This window comes from Canis lupus, chromosome 29 (genome assembly GCF_048164855.1).
Source record: "Canis lupus baileyi chromosome 29, mCanLup2.hap1, whole genome shotgun sequence".
Lineage (NCBI taxonomy): Eukaryota > Metazoa > Chordata > Mammalia > Carnivora > Canidae > Canis > Canis lupus.
In genome coordinates, this window is record NC_132866.1 from 34,052,670 (window position 1) to 34,072,645 (window position 19,976).

The following is a 19,976-nucleotide window of genomic DNA, read 5'->3' on the forward strand; positions in this document are numbered from 1 at the left end:
ATTCCGTCTTCTGCAAGCCCAAAGCTTTTTAATATACTGCTATGTTAATATGTCCTATACATCTTGTTTACAACTAAACTGTAAATTTCTTGAAGGATTTTTATATCCCTACTGTCTTACTGATTTTTAAGTCTGTATCATTTCACACATCACCTAGCTACTAGCATATGGTGGGTGCTCCAAAAATGTTAGTGCATGAATCATAAATGTTTACTTCTTTTTTTTTTTAAAGACTTTACTTATTTATTCATGATAGAGAGAGAGAGAGAGAGGCAGAGACACAGGCAGAGGGAGAAGCAGGCTCCATGCAGGGAGCCTGACATGGGACTCGATCCTGGGTCTCCAGGATCACGCCCTGAGCCAAAGGCAGGCGCTTAAACCGCTGAGCCACCCAGGCTGCCCTAAATGTTTACTTCTGATTGCTTAATAGGCAATAAACAGAACTATAATATGCTGGTGTTACTTGTTAATGTTATTTAGTCAGCTTTAAATAATAAAATGAAATATGAAAAGAAAATTTTCCTTAGGGTGGCAAAGTGTCAATCTTAAAAAGTAAATATCAAGCAATATTTCTTAGTTTTTATTAAAAGACCCTCCCCAATTCTTCAATTAAAAGGTATAACTTGGAACATCCCTGGGTGGCTCAGTGGTTTAGCGCCTGCCTTCGGCCCAGGGCATGATCCCGGAGTCCAGGAATCGAGTCTCACATCGGGCTCCTTGCATGGAGCCTGCTTCTCTCTCTGCCTCTCTCTGTGTGTCTCTCATGAATAAATAAATAAAATCTTAAAAAAAAAAAAATAAAGGTACAACCTGGAGGGGGGAACCCAGGCGGCTCAGTTAAATGTCCATCTCTTAATTTTCACACAGGTCATGATCTCAGGATCGTCAGACTCTGTACTGGGTGTGGAGCCTACTGAATATTCTCTCTCCCTCTGCCCCTCCCCACCTCCCTCGCTAAAAAAATAATAACTTGAGAAGTCAGCATTTATTAATTATGTATAAGGCCCACAGAGTACGCAGCCTGTCAATTTTCATTGGAATGAAAATACTGCAGGATTTCTGAATAAGTAAGTAATAAGGAGTTTGTCCATATTTGTCTTCCTGAATCTTATTTCAAAGCAGTAAGATGAGAAAGGTATACTTACAAGGGTTTATACATCTATTACTGTTACTTTCTACTGCCTCTATTATACCTACATATTGTCTATCCCTTTCCTCTGATTCTCTAGAGATCCTTGGAACCACAGCACATATTATACCACATTCAGTTGTACCCAAAGTGCCAGTTCAGAACAGTCCCTCATGGTTTATAAAGAGATAAGGAGCTTGTATCAGAATACAAATCAATGCAGCTGATCTACACAAGAAAGTCTTGCTACAAAATAAATGCCAAGAATTGAGGTAAGCTTTGTACTTAGTGATGTAGTTGACTTATATCCTGAAGGAAGTTCCTTTTTGCTATGGATCCATAAGAGCTGGTGGACTAGTGACTTTTTCTAGGCCAGCGAGTATTATCCCCACCATGTCTTGAGTAGTAATGTTTTTAGTCATTAAGGGCAACAAAACTCCCTCAAGTTACTCAGAGATAGACCTAAAAAAATTAAGGTACTCTCTGATAAGACTTACCAGAAGTTTTTATTTTGCAGAGAAATCAGTATTACAGATTTATGAAAAAAATCCGCATTATTCTGATGCTACAGTATAAGGCACAGAAATTAATAAAGATATAACATAAAATAATTGACTAAAGTAGTACGTCAAATCTTCTTAGATTTAATAATCAAGTAGATAACTATTATTCTAGGATGAAGACTCTTGTGATGAAGCAAATAGTTTAAATTAGCATTTCCCAAAGCATATTATATAAAGTTCTAGATCTACAAGATGTCATATGGGGGAAAAAAGATTCAAGGGTCAAATATACTGGGAAAATACTGCATAAATACCTTCCTTTTGGAATCATATGGTATAAATCTGCTCTGAGAAAGGCTTTTAGTGGAGAAATCTGTTTTACTTCACTTATTTCCCAAATGTTTTTGACCACAGAACTCTTTTTAAAGCAACATCTATAAATAAATAAATAAATAAATAAATAAATAAATAAATAAAGTAACATCTATTACCACACTTTAGAAAATGCTAATCTATGTTTCATGAAATGTTCTTCCAACCATAAAAATCCTGTAAGTTTAAGCATGAAAACAAAACGCAATTAATTCTTGACCATCCATGATCAAAAAAAGGGACAAGCTTAAAACTTTGTTACTGAAAATCACAAAGGCACTGAATTTTGAGACTGAATTATTTTAATCTTATTTTCAAAAAAGAAAAAGACAGAAGTAAAATGATTTGCTCATAGTACACCTGAAATTAGGAAGGAAATGAGTGGATACAGCTTTCAAACTACATGTTTTCATATTTGTTATCACACTTACAACTCAGAACAATCCCCAAAACTAGTAATAAAATCATTTCCACCAGTGAGGATCTAAAGCTTAGAAAAATTGTAAACATACAATTAGTCAAAGCAGAAGTGAAATATAAACTCAGGGTCTTGTGTGACTCCCAGAGCCCATGCTCACTGTCCTAAAGCAGATCTTGTATCTTCTCATTCTATTTCAGAGTTCTTTCCACTACACTCTGCACTTTTTTTTAACTATAAAAATATCTAAATAAACAATCTATTCTAACCGAATGACCAATATTTTAAAAGATGGTAATATTTCCCTAGCTCTATCCAAGCTTCATAATCAGGAAGCAGCAGAGAATTGAAAAGTCTTGGAATATCAATACATAAGCACACATTTGGTTACTACTAATTTTTCCCATTAATCCATAATAAAATAAGTGAGCATGGTCTGTATTTTGTATATCCTTACATGATCAAAATAGGCATTAAATGAAAATTAGAATATTACCCACCTGCAAAGTATCTGCAAATATCACAATGAGATTCTTCAGTTCCAGAACAAGGTCAGGATCAGTACAATAAGACTGGGGGAGGGAGGTGAAGGGATGAAAATAGAAACAAGGAAACAAATATAAACCAGGATCATTTGATTAAAAACAAATCAAACCTGAAAAGTTTTCCTTTAGTATGCCAGACTTATTATAAATTTAAAATCTTGATTATTAGTTAGATCCATGGCTGGCTTCCTCTATTCAGTAAAAATTCTTGGGGAAAAACCATAACAGAATGTACCTGAAGTATCCGTATTACATGAAATGTTATTCCAATATAAGAATGACAACTGAAGATTCTTCTTATTAATTCACCAAAAAAACCTAATCTGTTTCAAAAGGATAGTGAAACTCATTCTGTCCCCTTAATAGCATTTAACAAGATTTTTAGTGTGATATGTTGCATTTAATACCTTATGACTTTGTATTTGATGTCATATAATTAGTAGGAAGCACACTATAATTTTACATATTCAGAGCTGGTCTGAGTGTAAACCATGAAAAAACATCGCTCTTCATTGGTATGTTAGAAAAAATTATAATTGGCTGGAAAAATACTATATAAAGAATCTACAATCCTGATAAATTAAAAATATAGTATTTTTATAATCTAAATACTACATAAGCTAATATCCCTTTAAAATATTTTCAATCTCTATTCTCAATAATAACAGTCTTTATAAATAACACTAACATATTATTTCCACAAAAGGTGTATTATGCAAATATTTGATCATTTTACTTCAATTCATTTAAAAAATTACATAAAGGTTCATTATTTCAAATGAGTTCAAATTTTGACAATTGCATATTTTTAGGATATTTGTAACTGTGTTACAGCAAACAAATTATAAACATCGAAGAACAAGTTCAATTGAGTTTTAATGGTGGAGTTTATTTTGGAAACAAAGAATTTGGAATGATAATTAAAAACCCTTTCTTCACGGTGCTTTTCAGTGATCTAATGAAGAGGTCAGTTGAGACTAATGAGACCAGCTTAATTCTTCATTTTCTATAATGCTGGACTAAAAGTGCCTTGAGAAGCCCCAGTCAGTTGCAAAATCACAGCTCAGTGTTACCAAACAAAAGCCTAACATTACTACTTCCAAATCTGAGCTGCTATCAAAAAATGCAGAAAGATGGAGTTAGTTTTCTTCTGACATTATGCATTTAGGAAGTTCTTGAAGTAACTGAATTAAAAATTTAGTAACATAATTTGTCTGACTTACTGAATGAGCTCTAAGGACAGCAATTATCTTTGAGAGGGCCATGTTCCAAAGTTCATCAGTGTATGCCCTGGTTACTAATCCTTGGGTCACATGTAAAATGTGATCTTCCACCACAAAGAACCTAAAAACAGTAATTACCAACATACTGTATGTTAAAAAAAAAAAAACAAACAAATAGAAAACAAGCAGTTCTGACATTTAACATAAAAATAATAGTTACTTCCAAATTAGATACATACCCTACAATTTGAGTGAAATATCTTCTATACCCATCAACTGTTTCATGCTTTAAATGAAAAATAAAAATAAATTTAAACCAATAAATACTGGTAACATAAAAGTAAGTTTCAAGTCACTACATCATTTATTAAACAAATAATTACTGAGAATCTACTATATGCAACATACATTTTTAAAGCACCAGAGATATACTAGTAAAAACCAGAAAGTCCTTATCCTTATGGAACTTACATTCAAAAGGAGACAGACAATAAACAAGTTAAAAAGTAAATATAATTTCAGAACCCTCTTCTCAATAAGCTAGTTCAAGCCACCATAATTTCTCACTTGTGCAGAATTTCACTACGTGAAAGCTCTCACATAATTTCTCTCTCATCATTCTCCTACCCAGTCTCACCAGATTTCAGACTTGCTCTCTACAATCTATTCTCCAGACAGCTATCAGAATACTTTTTAAAGAGTAATCAGATCTTGATATCTTCTGCTAAAAACCTTCAATGACTTTATATCTGATTCATAATAAAAGTCAAACTCCTTAATAATGATCTGTAATTGCATGTTAATAACCTTAACAAAAGGCATATAGAAAAATATTTTATCATTTGAATTTCATTCTTAGTTTATTACATGAAATATTTCATTATTTTAATTAAGTTTAAATGTTGTATTCTGCATATTTCATAAATGTGATAAAAATTTTCAAACATCTGGGTAGTTCTTTTCAGGTTGTTGGAAAAGAAATGTTTTTTACCTTTTAGCTTTAAAATACTATGATCAGGGTACTGGGTGGCTCAGTGGTTGAGCATCTGCCTTTGGCTCAGAGCGTGATCCCGGATCCTGGGATCGAGTCTCTCATCCGGCTCCCTGCAAGGAGCCTGCTTCTCCCTCTACCTGTCTCTGCCTCTCTCTCTGTGTGTCTCATGAATAAAATCTTTCAAAAATAAAAGAAAATACCAAGATCAGAAAGAAAGGAGTTTATACGATACCAGATGTTGATATCTCTTGATACTTCCTTTATAACATTTATAGTCACATTTTATAATGTGCCATGTGTGCTTGAGAAATTGTTTTACAGTTGTTACAGTAGGCTTCTACATGATTCATTAGATCAAGTCTATCAAGCATGTCATGTATTCTTACTGATATTTTATGTGGTTTATTAGATACTAAGACATACTTAAAAATCCACTATGGATGTCCTTTTAGTTGTGGCAATCTGGCATTATATATTTTTAATCAATGTTATCAAGTGCTTACAGGTTTCAATTATCATTTTTTATCAACTCTAAGACATGAATATTTTATTTTCTATCATTCTAGGTCTTTTTATATTATATGAAAGTATACACCCCATTTCTATTCTTTTACTGGTTACTCCAGAAATTACATTATGCATATTTAAGTAATCAAAATCTAAAATCATCAGTATTTTTACTCTTTTGGACAATTCAGAAAACTGCAGCATAGTTTCATTTTATTAATTCCCATGTTTATGCTTTTGTTGTTGTGCATTTTAATTCTATCTTGTTTTATTTTTTTAAGATTTTATTTCTTTATTCATGAGAGACAGAGAAAGAGAAAGAAAGGCAGAGACACGGTCAGAGGGAGAAGTAGGCTCTATGCAGGGAGCCCGACGCAGGACTCGATCCCAGGACCCCAGGATCACGCCCTGGGCCGAAGGTGGCACTAAACTGCTGAGCCACCTGGGCTGCCCTAGTTCTATCTTGTTTTAAAGTCCAGAATATTTATTAACATTATTTTCTACAACTGACATAGATTCATCCACATATTTATACTTTCTTTGCTATTCATTCCTTCTAGCATCTCATATCTTTTATTTGGCACCCTTTCCTTTTGCTTGGAATAGATTCTTTAGAATTTTCTTAATAAGGATATCTTAGTATCCAATTCTCCTCTTCTTTGTCTGAAAATGACTCTCTGCCTTTGTTTCACTAGATATAGAATACCAGGTTAATAGTTATTTTTTTTTAAAGATTTTATTTATTTATTCACAGACACAGAGAGAGAGAGAGAGGCAGAGACACAGGCAGAGGGAGAAGCAGGCTCCATGCAGGGAGCCCGATGTGGGACTCGATCCCGGGTCTCCAGGATCACACCCCAGGCTGCAGGCGGCGCCAAACCGCTGCGCCACCGGGGCTGCCCAACAGTTATTTTTTTAGCATTTTAAACATTCCATTGTTTTCATTTCTCGTAAAAACCTACAAGCAAGACCACTGGGCTGTATGATAAGTGTATGCCTAACATTATAACAAATTGCCAAACTATTTTCCAAGGCAGCTGCATATAATTTTTAGAACCACCAGAAGTATACGAGAGTTCCAGTTGCTCCGTATCTCACCAGCACTTGCTATTATCAATCTTTTTAATTTTAGCCTTTCAAGTGGTAAATAGTGGTATCTAATTGTGGTTTAATTTGCATTTCTCTGATGAAAAACGATATTGAACATCTTTTCATGTGCTTAATTTTCATCTATGTATCTAGTAAAATATCTTCTTTAATCCATTAGTTTGTCTTTAATTATTTAGTTACACAAATTCTGAATAAAAGTCCTTTGTTAAACACAAGTTTTGCAAATATTTTCTCCCCACCTGTGTCTTTTCACTTTCCTGACAGTGCATTTTGAAGAGGAGTTTCTCATTTTGATGTTCAATCTATCAATTTCTTTCTCTTATGGTTCATCCTTTATGTATGTCACCTAAGAAAATACTGTTTAACCCAAGGTCACAAAAACCTTTCTTTTTCTAAAAGTTTTATAAATTTAGCTCTTGCATTTAGGTCCATGATCCATTTCTTGAATTGTTGAGGTAAAAGTCAATATTCATTTTTTTGCATATATGGATAATTTAATTATCTTATGGTCAAAAGACATACTTTGTATGATTTCAAGTCTTTTTTTTTTTAGATTTTATTTATTTATTCACAGACACAGAGAGAGAGAGAGAGAGAGAGGCAGAGACACAGGCAGAGGGAGAAGCAGGCTCCATGCAGGGAGCAGGATGTGGGACTTGATCCCGGGGCTCCAGGATCACACCCAGGCTGCAGGTGGCGCCAAACCGCTGCGCCACTGGGGCTGCCCGATTTCAAGTCTTTTATATTTGTTGAGATTTATTTTATAGCCCAGAATATGCTCTATCTTGGTAAACCTTCTATGTGTATTTGAAAAGCATGTGCATTTCTGCTATTTGGGGTAGAGTATTCAATAAATGTCAATTAGCTTAAGTTAGCTGATACTATTTTTCACATCTTCTATTTTCTCTTTATCTTTGCATTCTGCAGTTTCACTGTAAGTTCTTTCCGAGTGTATTTCTTTTCATCTTACCTACTTAGGATTCCTTGGGCTTGAATCTCTAAGTTTCTATTTCTTGACCATACTGGAAAATTCTCAGTCATTACGCTCTCAAATACTCTTCTGTCCCACTTATTCTATCTTCTCTTTCTGTAACTTCAACTAGATATGTTAGACTTTCTTATCTCCCTATGTCTCTCTTCTGTATTCTTTTTTTTTTCTCTTCTGTATTCTTATCCTCTTAAGTCTGTGATGCTTTCTAGATAATTTCTTCAGATCAACTAATAGAATTCACCAACTGCTAAACCTATTCATAACATTTTTAATTTTAGTTAATATATCTTTATTTTCTAGGTATTCTACTTGGTTTTTCTTCATTTTGGCCATTCCTTCGTGTTCCCTATTTATATCAACAAGCTTGCTGTTTATTTATTTAATTATATTAAATGGCTAATAATTCAAATACTGAAAGTCTTTTTAGAACTTATTTCTGCTGCCAATATTTTTAATGATTTTCACTTGTTTGATAATTGTTTTTGACTGTGACTTACTAATTTTCCTTGAAACTATGATATGAAAGTTGAGAGATCTGCATTTGCTTCTACTGGGCAATATCAGCATAGAACAACTTCAAACTGAATTTTCAACTTGAGATTTTTTTTTGACTATCCAAATAGAATGAATTTGGGTTGCAAATACATGTGAAAAATGGCTTGTTATATATTCTCAAAGATTTTTTCCCCTTGTTCCTTCAGAACCAGCATTTAAGATGGGAAATTTCTGGGCAGCCCGGGTGGCTCAGCGATTTAGCGCCACCTTCAGCCCAGGGCCTGATCCTAGAGACCCAGGATCAAGTCCCATGTTGGGCTCCCTACATGAAGCCTGCTTCTCCCTCTGCCTGTGCCTCTCTCTCTCTCTCTCTCTCTGTGTCTCTCATGAATAAATAAATAAAATCTTAAAAAAAAAAAAAGGCAATTTCTTTATAGTGTTTAGCAGAAAGATCAGAGAGATCTTGTTAGATTTTTTAAATAACATTGTGCCCATTTTTTTTAAGTAAATCTCTATATCCAACAGGGGGCTCAAACTCCTAATTCCAAGATTAAGAGTTGTATGCTCTCCTGACTAAGCCAGCCAGGTGTCCCTAGATGTTTTTCATCTTTAGGTCATCCTAATAGTGAGCTCTAATTCTTTGGAGTCTCTGCTTTCTAAGGAAGACAACTTCTTATCAGCTCCTTTAGGAGGCTTTGGGCTTAGGCCTCTGTATTCCCATGTTCTCAAAATTCATACTTTCCAATTCAGCAGATACCCCTAAGATAAAAGCCACAATTAGTGCTTCATTAAACCTATCTGGATTTCTGCTTCATTTAGGTTTTCCTGTTTTATTTTATAGTTGAATATATGGAGGTATAAGTTACATACAATAAACTTCACTTTTTCATATACTGTTTCTGCAAGTTTTCACAAACATATTTAGTCACATAATTATCATCATAATCGACAGAGTAATTCTATATTCACTTAAGTTTTTGTCCTGACTATACTTTTCTACCAATTCTTCAGTGCATTTAAAAATAATTTTTAAAATTTTTAAATGTTTTATCCAGCATCTTTGTTTTTTCATAAGAACAACTTAAAAGTACATAGTCTACCATATTGTCAGAAATGAATTACCACTCCTTATACTTTATATATCTACTTGTTTATCTTTTTATTTATTCACTGCCTATTTTATTTGTTTACTATCTTCCCTAATAGAATGTAAGCTCATGAGAGAAAGAACTTACTTGTTTTGCTCACTGCTATACCATTAACACCTTAAACCAATTATTGGAAATGGAAGGTGTTCAGTATTTGTTGTTGAATGAATAGTGTTACATGCTCTGAAGAAACTAAAACAGGGTAAGAGGCAAAAAGTAACAACACAATCAATTCAAAAATTTCACATACTTACCATATTTGACTGAGGTTGCAATACCAGTCTTGCTTGTTTCTTTCTTTGTTTTCGGTAATAATTTTCAAATGTTTCTTCATCACCCTAAAGTAAAATTAGCAGAGTAATGAAACACACATACACTACAGAACAGATAATTTCTTTTCTTTTTTTTTTTTTTTTTAGATTTACTTATTTATTTGAGATAGAAAATGATTGGGGAGAGCAGCAGAGGGAGAGAGAGAGAATCTCCAGCAGACTCCCCACTGAGCAGGGAGCATGATGCAGGGCTCAATCTCACGACCCTAAGATGGTGACCTGAGCCAAAATCAAGAGTTCGATCCTGAGCCACACAGATACCCTGACAGAAAACTTCTTTACCCCCAAGAGTCATTTTAAATCTTCTAACAAATGGAATATAAACACTGAAATGGTATTTCATACTGAATGTCAAGAATAAGTTTTTGGCTTTATAGCTCAAAAACAGTAATCTTGTTTGTTACCATGACAATTAGGAAGACTAAATGTAAATTCAAACAATTTGACAGTTGCCCAACTTAATATTAAGGTTTTGTAGACTTCTAACTGACCAACTCAAAATATGGCTATCTGTGAGGGAACTAAATAGAAATTCAGCTGTCAAGCTTAAACTTCTGAACATGTTGTAGAAGACCCTACATCATCTGGCACCTTCCTCCATTTCCTGCCTCATCTTATAGTATACTCAATATACCATTTTCTTCCTACTTCCAGGGCTTGTAGAAGCTATTCTTGAAATGTGCTTCCCAGTTCTTTTTCTCTATATGACTTTTATTCACCCTTCAGGACTCAATATAGATGTCACTTCCTTTAAAAGCCTTCCTCAACTTCCTGAGGCTTGTTTTTGTCTGTGTCCTCCCATAGCAACCTGCATATCCATATCATTGCACTTTTTGCACTGTGCAGTAAATTCTTAATTAGTAGTCTATCACAACATTGTCTAATGGCACTTTCTGTGATGATGAATACTTTCTATATCTGCATTCTTATAAGGTAGCCACTAGATAGCTGTGGCTACTGAGCACTTACAATGGCTAATAATAAATACTGGGACCCTGAATTTTAATTTTCTTTAAATTTAAATAGCTGCATGCAGCTAGTAGTTACCATATTGGATGACAAAGATCTATCTTTACCACTGTAAGTCTGTTATTTTTTTTAATATTTTTTTTAATTTTTATTTATTTATGATAGTTACAGAGAGAGAGAGAGGCAGAGACACAGGCAGAGGGAGAAGCAGGCTCCATGCACCGGGAGCCCGATGTGGGATTCGATCCCGGGTCTCCGGGATCGCACCCTGGGCCAAAGGCAGGTGCCAAACCGCTGCGCCACCCAGGGATCCCCACTGTAAGTCTGTTAGAAGAAGGTCCTATCCAACTAGTTTACCACTGTATCCTTATCACTTTACACAATGTTGGGCACATGGAAGGCAATCAATTACTATTTGCTGAGTGAATGAATAGTGACTGAACAAGTAAATGAATGACTATAGATCCATTTTTTCTGTCTTCCTCTCTGCTTAAAGGACAATCCATCCAGAGTGAGAAGAAAAGGCTGAGAACCCATTTCCCTACTTAAGGCTCCAAAAGAGAATCAAATAGGGGAAAAAAGTAAAAACTCATATTTTCACTGAAAAAAAGATTTTTTTTCTGAAAACTTTAATATTTAAATAGTTAAAAAATTACTTTTCTTGGCGCACCTGGGTGGCTCAGTGGGTTCAGTGTCTGCCTTCAGCTCAAGTCATGATCCCAGGATCCTGCTCAGTAGGGAGCCTGCTCCTCCCTCCCACTTATGCTCTCTCTTGCTTTCTCTTGCTATCTCTCTCTCTCTCTCAAATAAATAAAATCTTTTTAAAAAATGACTTTTTTTAATGCCATAAAAAATAAACTCACAATGCAGAAAGTAAGTTTAGTTAGGTATCCCTTAGAGCAGTTATTCTAGTATTTTTGTACTCAGTTAAAAGAATTTCAAAAATACTATGGTCCCCCTCACAGTTTTATTTTGGTACCTAAACTTTTTTCACCAGGAGTTTAAATAGATGTAAAGGATATAATTTCAAGTACATTATAAATAAAACTATTACATCCTCATTTAAACAATCCAATGGTTACAATCATTTAAAAAATATGTGAACATGCTCTTCTTTCACACTTAGAAAGTTTAGTTTTCTGTTTTTTATTTTTTATTTTTATTTTATTATTTTATTTTATTTATTTTATTATCTTATTTTGTTTATTTTTATTTTTATTTTTATTTTTATTTTTATTTTTATTAAGTAGGCTCCATACCTAGCATGGAGCCCAATGTGAGACTTGAACTCACAAACCTGAGATCAAGACCTGAGCTGAGATCAACAGTTGGACGTTTAACCAAGCCACTCAGGCACACATCCCCCACACTTTTATTATTATTATTATTATTATTATTACTATTATAAAGATTTTATTTATTTATTCATGAGAGACACGGAGAGAGACACAGGCAGAGGGAGAAGCAGGCTCCATGCAGGGAGCCCGACGTGGAACTCGATCCCAGGTCTCCAGGATCAGGCCCTGAGCTGAATGAAGGAGGCGCTAAACTGCTGAGCCACCCGGGCTGCCCCCCAGCCACACTTTTTAAACTTACATTCCAGACTACCACCCTTATAGATTTTTTTCAAATTTAACGTGTTATTTTTTTAATACTATATTTATTTTTTTAAGTAAACTCTATCCCATATTGTAGGGCTCAAACTCATGACCTCAAAAGCAAGAGTAACATGCTCTACAGACTGAGCCAGCCAGGTACTCCTCTAATACTACATTTTCTAATGTAGTATGTTTGTATTTTTATTTTATTTTTGAGGCCATAAAGCTTTAGGCATTAAGGTAGTTTTCTCGTTCTAGGTTGAAATATCATTACAATTAGTACAAAACTGATCAATACAACCTAAGTTTATTATGTTAAATTAATATAACCAAAAGTAAATTTTTATTGGAAATGAGTATCTTAACATGATGAATGGGGCTTTTTCAGGAACTAACAACATACTTAAAATTTTTATTTATTTTTTAAGATTTATTTATTTTATTTGAGAGAGAGACAGAAAGAGCATAAGCAGGAAAAGGGGCTGAGGAAGAGGAACAAGCAGACTCCCTACTGAGCAAGGAGCCCAATGTGGGGCTCGATCCCAAAACCCTGGGATCATAATAACCTGGGCCAACCAAGCCACCCAGGCGTCTCAGCAACGTACTTTTTAGTTAAAAACTCTAAGCTACAGATTTAGTGTATTTAATTAACCAATAAATGCCCACCCTAAAACCTAATTAGCAAAGCCAGTCCTCACAGTCAAACTTTTAAGTCAATTGTATTTACTATCCCTCAGGAAAAGTCTAACTTCATGTTTCAAATTCAAATGTTAATATGCATTGTGGAACATTATGAAAACCACTGAGAAATAAAGTATAAAATTACAAGAGTCATCAAGATTAAGATTATTTAAACTCAATGTGATTGTTTAATCCATTCTTGATACTTAAAAACAATATAATAAATCACTTCTCATTACTTAACTGTTTCTCTTTAATTTATAATAATGCAATAAAAAAATAATGCAATGTAATAGACACATAGAATTCTAAATTATTTACAAAAAGAGGAGTATGATAAAAAAAATACAATATGCCTTCAGTAAATATGTGGACATACATAAACCTTTGGTGTTAAATTTTGGAAATAAGAAAATAAAATCAAGTATAAAAGTCAGAAACAACTCATTAATTTTGTTAAATATGATGATCATTCTAGAAACTAATCAGTCTGGCAGCCAGCTTTTTTTTTTTTTTTTTAAGATTTGATTTATTTATTCATGAGAGACAAACACAGAGAAGCAGAGACATAAGCAGAGGGAGAAGTAGGCTCCACGCAGGGAGCCCAATGTGGGACTCAATCCAGGACCCCAGGATCATGCCCTGAGCCAAAGGCAAATGCTCGACCGCTGAGCCACCTAGGTGCCCCTTATTTTATCTTAATATGAAGAAATATCACACATGTAACTGGACTTCCATTTATGATACAATTTGGCAAAATGGCTTTTAACTGTTTTTCTGAATCACAACTTACATGAAAGAATGGTTAGTCAATATAACTTCAAAATTCTGGCGGCCCCAAAAAATACTCTAGTCATGTTTAAAAGATTCCACTTTACTAACTCATATCATTTTGGATGTTTAAAGGTTTTTCTTTACAGCAAATGACACATCCTAGGGATGTGTATTAAGATCAGCCAAAAGCACTGTTTATATTTAAACATATAGGATACAGTTTTGCTTTCAAATTTTCCTGTTCTCACTTCTGTACTTCCATAGTACTCCCTCATAAAAGTATTATATATTCATTGTCAACAGCTGGAGAACAAAAGAGATCGGGACCTTAAATGAAAATTTTCACTACTCCCACTTATGTCATTACTAAATACCATGAATCAGAACTAAGAATATCCTACCACAGGACAAGATACAGTATTTTTAACATGGTTTACCCTTTTCCGCACAAGAAAAGAAAGAAAGAAACCCTTATGTATATAGTCCCTTAATTAATTATTAAAGGAGACTTCTCCTTTATTTGGCATCTTGGAATTTTTACACATCAAGATAATGCACAATGGTAGTATTGTAATGATGGATTAATGCTATGGGTATCAGTGAAGGATGTGTCTTTCTTTTATGAAGTAAGTATGGTAGCCTCCAAGATGGCTCCCAAAGATCTCTGGTGTAGTCTTGTTCCACATTCTACCAGGGCTGGTCTATATGATCAGTAGGATATAGCCGAAGTAAAGGTGGGACACCTGAGTGGCTCAGTTAGTTAAGCGCCTGACTCTAGGTTTCAGCTCAGGTCATGATCTCAGGGTTATAAGATAGAGCCCTGTATTGGGCTCCCCTCAGTGGGGAGTCTGCTTCTCTCCCTCTCCCTCTGCTTCTCCCCCCACTCATGCACATGCTCTCTCTCTAAATAAAATAAAAAATAAAATCTTTTTAAAAAGGAAGTATGGGATGCCTGGGTGGCTCAGCGGTTGAGCATCTGCCTTTGGCTCAGGGTGTGATCCTGGAGTTCTGGGATCGAGTTCTATATCAGACTCCTGCAGGGAGCCTACCTGCTTCTGCCTCTCTCTCTCTCTCTCTCTCTCTCTCTCTCTTTGTGTCTCTCATGAGTAAATAAATTCATCTTTAAAGAAATAAAAATAAAAATTTAAAAAGAGGAAGTAAAGGTATGTCACTTCTGATATTAGATTATAAAGGACATTATGGCTTCCATTTCAGCCTCCCTCAGATCACTCATTTTGGGGAAGCTAGCTGCCATGTCATGAGGATTATCAGTCAGCCTTGTACACAGCCTATGTGGCAAGGAATTGAGGCCTTCTGCCAACAGTCATAACAGAAGCAAATACCCCAAGCCCTATCAAGTTACAGATGACTACAGTCCTCACTGACACCTTGATGGAACCTCATGAGAGACCTCAGCCAGAATTACCCAGCTAAGCCACTTCCAGACAGCTGACCCTGTGAAATAATAAATGCAATAGATAACTAACATAATACCTCAGGTAGCTTTTCTAGAAACAAACACCAAGTGATACAATAAGAAAGTCTTCAAAAGGGAGACTGTTCAAGAATTGAGGAAAGTACAAGAGAGAGTGTGGTGCCCAATTCAGGCAAAAAAGTCTTCAAGAAGACAGACTTCAGCCTGATCTCACAGTAAAACTCTAAACGATAAGTTATATCGTTATAGTTATAACGTTATATCGTTATAAGTTATATCGCAGAGGGATGGGGTGGGGGGTGTTTCTTTCTCCTTTTTTTTTTTTAAGGGGAGAAACATGTTCTTTTATTGATGCAAGTACATCCAGTCACACCAACAACTGACATCCTATGTCATGATACAACTCTGTACTCAGAGTTCATCTCAAAGTATCAAATATCATGGTTATGGTATGCATCAAATAGGGAAAAAAGGGAGCAAATGCAGGCATGGTATCAGGTAGATACTAGGACTGATGACCCAGTGAAGGGCACAATTTCAGTGAAAGCTCCTTAACCGATATAAAGAAAATGTTCTAACACCGTATTCCAAATATATATTGTAAAGTTTTAAGCCTTTATCTCAACTATAAAAACAAAACAATATGTACTATCTAGAACATCTGAGAAGTGCAAAAACACTACAATACAGTGTAAAGATTCATGCTCCCCCAGGACAGAAGACTCTGAGGCACTTCCTCCAGCTGTTATGAAAGAGATCCAAGGGCATCTGGACAGAATGCCAAAAGTAAGAGAAAGGAGGCCGAGGTTCCCAGACAGATCACTTTTAGGAAAAAGCAGAAGATCTACATATTCTTTCCTTAAAATTATAAGCCAGGACCCTTTGGAAAGTCTTTAAAATCCCTGAAATCCCTCGGATAACAATTCTCACACTACCTTCAGGATCCCTTATTTTAAGAAAAATGGTCTCTGAACACATAAAATTTAAATATAGCCAGCTAAGGAAATTCACATAACTCTTAGGATTTCTCAAAGCCTTAGAAATGATAAGTTATATTGTAGATACTATTTGTAGCATTTTCCAAAGAGAACCTTTTTTCCCCACAATATACCTATTTTCCTTTCATGGAACAGACATTTCATCAAACAGATCTTGGGAAATGATACCTTAAGGACTCTGGACATAGAGTTCTTTGGCTAAAACGGACTTAAAATCAAAAGATCTAGTCCTTAGGGTGCTTGGGTGGCTCATTCAGTTGAGCATCTGACTCTTGATTTTGGCTCAGGTCATGATCTCAGCATTGTAAGATCAAGCCCCATATTAGTCTCTGTGCTAGGCTTGGTGCCTGCTTAGGATTCTGTCTCTCCCCTTCCCTCTACCCCACTACTCCTCCTTCTTCTTCTACCTCTCTAAATAAGAAAAAAAAGCATAAAACATGACCTAGTCCTTCAAATACTATATATTAATGAAACCCTCCTACAATAATCCTTTTATCATTACCTGAGTGATACTATATACTGAGTACTATGCTAAAGCACTTTATTATTTTTATTTACTTTAATACCCAACATAGCTTTATAAATTGTAAGTCATATTTTGCAAATAAGAAAATCAACCGAGAAAAGTAATTTGCCCAGTTACTAGAAAATAGCTTAAATGAAATAACAAATGAAAGTAATTAAACAGGGATGCCCCGGTGGCTCAGCGGTTTAGTGTCTGCCTTTGGCTCAGGGCGTGATCCTGAAGTCCTGGGATCGAGTCCCAAATCTGGCTTCCTGAATGGAGCCTGCTTCTCCCTCTGCCTATGTCTCTGCCTCTCTCTTTCTCTTTCTCTCTCTGTATCTCTCATGAATAAATAAATTAAATCTTTAAAGAAAAAAGAAAGTAATTATAATAATAATAAGGAATCAGCTTTAACAAATTTTGGTCATTTTACTTTTACAATTTTAGGTCATATATACCAACCAGAAGTTTTCATGCTAATGAAAGTTTATTTACACATACAGTACAGTAAAACCTCACACAGTAAGAAAGGAAAAAAAGTCCTGCCTGAATTAATGAAAACTGACATATTTTAAAATTCAGCTTCCTTAAATTTATAAATTCTGTATATTATAAAGATACAAAAAATCTACAGAGAACTAAAATTAAGTTACTGAAAATTATAAACCAACAGTTAATTACAGTAACATAAATTCTGAAAGTAATCATTTATTTTGAGTATTTAAGTATTTGAATCACATTATTTCTGAATACTCAAAGGCTGACTGGAGTCTAAAACCTTCTATCATTCTATTGGTTCTCTACCACTGACTTTTAATTCTTTTGATCATCTAATTGTGCTTGTTTCTTTAATTTTAAATCATGAACAATGAAACAAAATTTAATACCTAATGTATCATTCTCAAGGAAGCCACACTGAAACCTCATATAATATCTGTTGGTTCAATACTTTTTTGCATCAGGTATAAAGATCTATTCTTTCGCAAAGAGCTTAGTGCCTATTGATATAAAATACCAGGATAAAGATAAATAAAACAGTTTTATTAAAAATTGAGTGTGGTGTTAAAGAGCCAGCTACTAATTTAGCAAAACTTTATGAAATATCAAATGCAATGAAAAGCACTAGGGAAAGAACAATAAACAACACTCATAGGGCCACTATCTTTGTGGATCATATGGATGTAGAAGAAGGATAATACAAAGTAACAGAAGTGCCTCTGGGCACTCTGCAATTCACTGGGCCCATAGAAGACAGAAAAATTAAGCATTATCAAGCCAAAAAGCATTCTTCTCCGCCAAATCCAAAAACCTATAGGAAAACATCTAATTTGAAAGGCGTTTTTAAAAGAATCAAACCACACAAGCCACTTTAACAAATGAGATAATTAAGAACTTCATCTTGATTAGAAGCCAGTATGATCTAGTTTAGAAACAAAACAAAGCAAAAAAAAAAAAAATTGAGATCAGACAACTGGAAGCCAATTTTTCTTTTTTCTTTTTTTTTTTTTAAAGATTTTTATTTATTTATTCATGAGAGAGACAGAGAGAGAGAGTCAGAGACACAAGCAGAGGGAGAAGCAGGCTCCATGCCTGGAGCCTGACGTGGGACTCCATACCAGGTCTCCAGGATCACACCCTGGGCTGAAGGCGGCGCTAAACCACTAAGCTACCTAGGCTGCCCAGGAAGCCAATTTTTCAATGTTACTACATATAGCAGTGTAATCTTGATGGATCCCACCCTCTATTTGCCTCAGGTATAAATGCAGTTAAATGTATATACTACTACCTGATGTTATAAAAGATAAAATACTAAATCTGAGAAGAATCCGAGCAGCTAAATTACTTTATAACCATACACATTTGAAGAATTATTTCATCATAGAACAGACTACAAGCATTATTGTTTTTATTCAATAGTACAATTTATTATAGCTTTAAAAAGAAAACAATTTTTACATTATTCAATAAGGCTCAATACACTTGAAACATCATTAATTTATAAAACAGTAAGTTCACATTGATATTGTGCTTATTGTTTTTACTCAGCTCATGAGTATAGAGCTGTCTTTTAATAGGGGGCTAAAAGAAAAGATGTTAACTAATGAAGATAATTCTATTTGCTCTAATTAACATAATTACCATTTTTTTCAATTATTTCTATTTCTTTTTTTTAAAGACTTTATTTATTTGAGAGAGAGAGAGACAGTGCGCGCATAAGCAGGTAGAGTGGCAGGCAGAATGAGAGGGAGAAGCAGGCTCTAAGCAAAAGCCCGATGCAGGGCTCAATCCTAGGACCCCAGAATCATGATGCAAGCCAAAGGCAGATGCTCAACTGACTGACCCACCCAGGTGCCCCATCAATTATTTCAATTTCAAATTAATCCAATTTCAATGAATATCCAAACCTCAAAATGCCTTAAATATAAATGCCTTCCATAGACATTTTCTAAGTGCTGAAAGAAAAAGACCAAAAATTCTGTATCTAGCAAAACTACTCTTAAAATGCAGAGAAGAAATTAAGTCATTCCCAGATAAACAAAAACTGAGAGAATTTGATGCTAGTTGACCTTCCCTAAAAGAAATACTAAAGTTAGTCCTTCAGGCAAAAATAAAAGGACACTAGGTAGTAACTCTAATTCACGTGAAGAAATAGGGTACCAGTTAAGGTGATATAGAGGTAAATATAAAGACAGTATAATTTGTAACTCCAGTCTTCTGATTTAGAAAACAATTCCATAAAGAAACAATTATATCATGCTTTATAATATATAAAGATGTATTATCTCAATAATTACAGAAAGGAGGAGAATTAATACAAACTAGATTGTTTTAAGGTAGAATGTCCAGGGCAAACACTAAAAAATACTCTATATATTATGTGTGTGTACATATATGTTAACTATTATATATTTATTTATATATTTTGCATGTTTATATTACATATTTATATATAACATATATCTATATATTTATGTTGCTAATATATATTACATATATATTAAATGACAAGAGAATTAAATTGGTTCATGAGAAAGTGTCTATTTAATACAAAAGAAGACAGTAATGGAGGAATACAACAAAAAAGATATAAGTAATATTAAAGCAAATGGTAGGCATAAATCTGGTCATATCAGTAATTACATTAAATGTAAAAGAACTAAACACTTCAATCAAAAGGTAGAAATTGGCTGACTGGATTTTTAAAAATCCATCTATATGCTATCCTACAAAAGATGCACTTTATATTTA

The 19,976-nt window shown here is 34.3% G+C and overlaps 1 protein-coding gene across 15 annotated transcripts in view; it reads right to left on the reverse strand.

Moving 5' to 3' along the window:
* EXOC6 (exocyst complex component 6) overlaps positions 1 to 19,976 on the reverse strand; it is a 223,381-nt gene that overhangs the window by 123,786 nt on the left and 79,619 nt on the right. For all 15 annotated transcript variants that reach the window (XM_072806090.1, XM_072806089.1, XM_072806087.1 and 12 more), the window contains 4 exons: positions 9,690 to 9,773; positions 4,430 to 4,476; positions 4,191 to 4,311; positions 2,923 to 2,994 (listed from right to left, as the gene is read on the reverse strand). In XM_072806090.1, the coding sequence (XP_072662191.1) occupies positions 2,923 to 2,994; positions 4,191 to 4,311; positions 4,430 to 4,476; positions 9,690 to 9,773 (324 nt within the window). The remainder of the gene's footprint in view (positions 1 to 2,922; positions 2,995 to 4,190; positions 4,312 to 4,429; positions 4,477 to 9,689; positions 9,774 to 19,976) is intronic.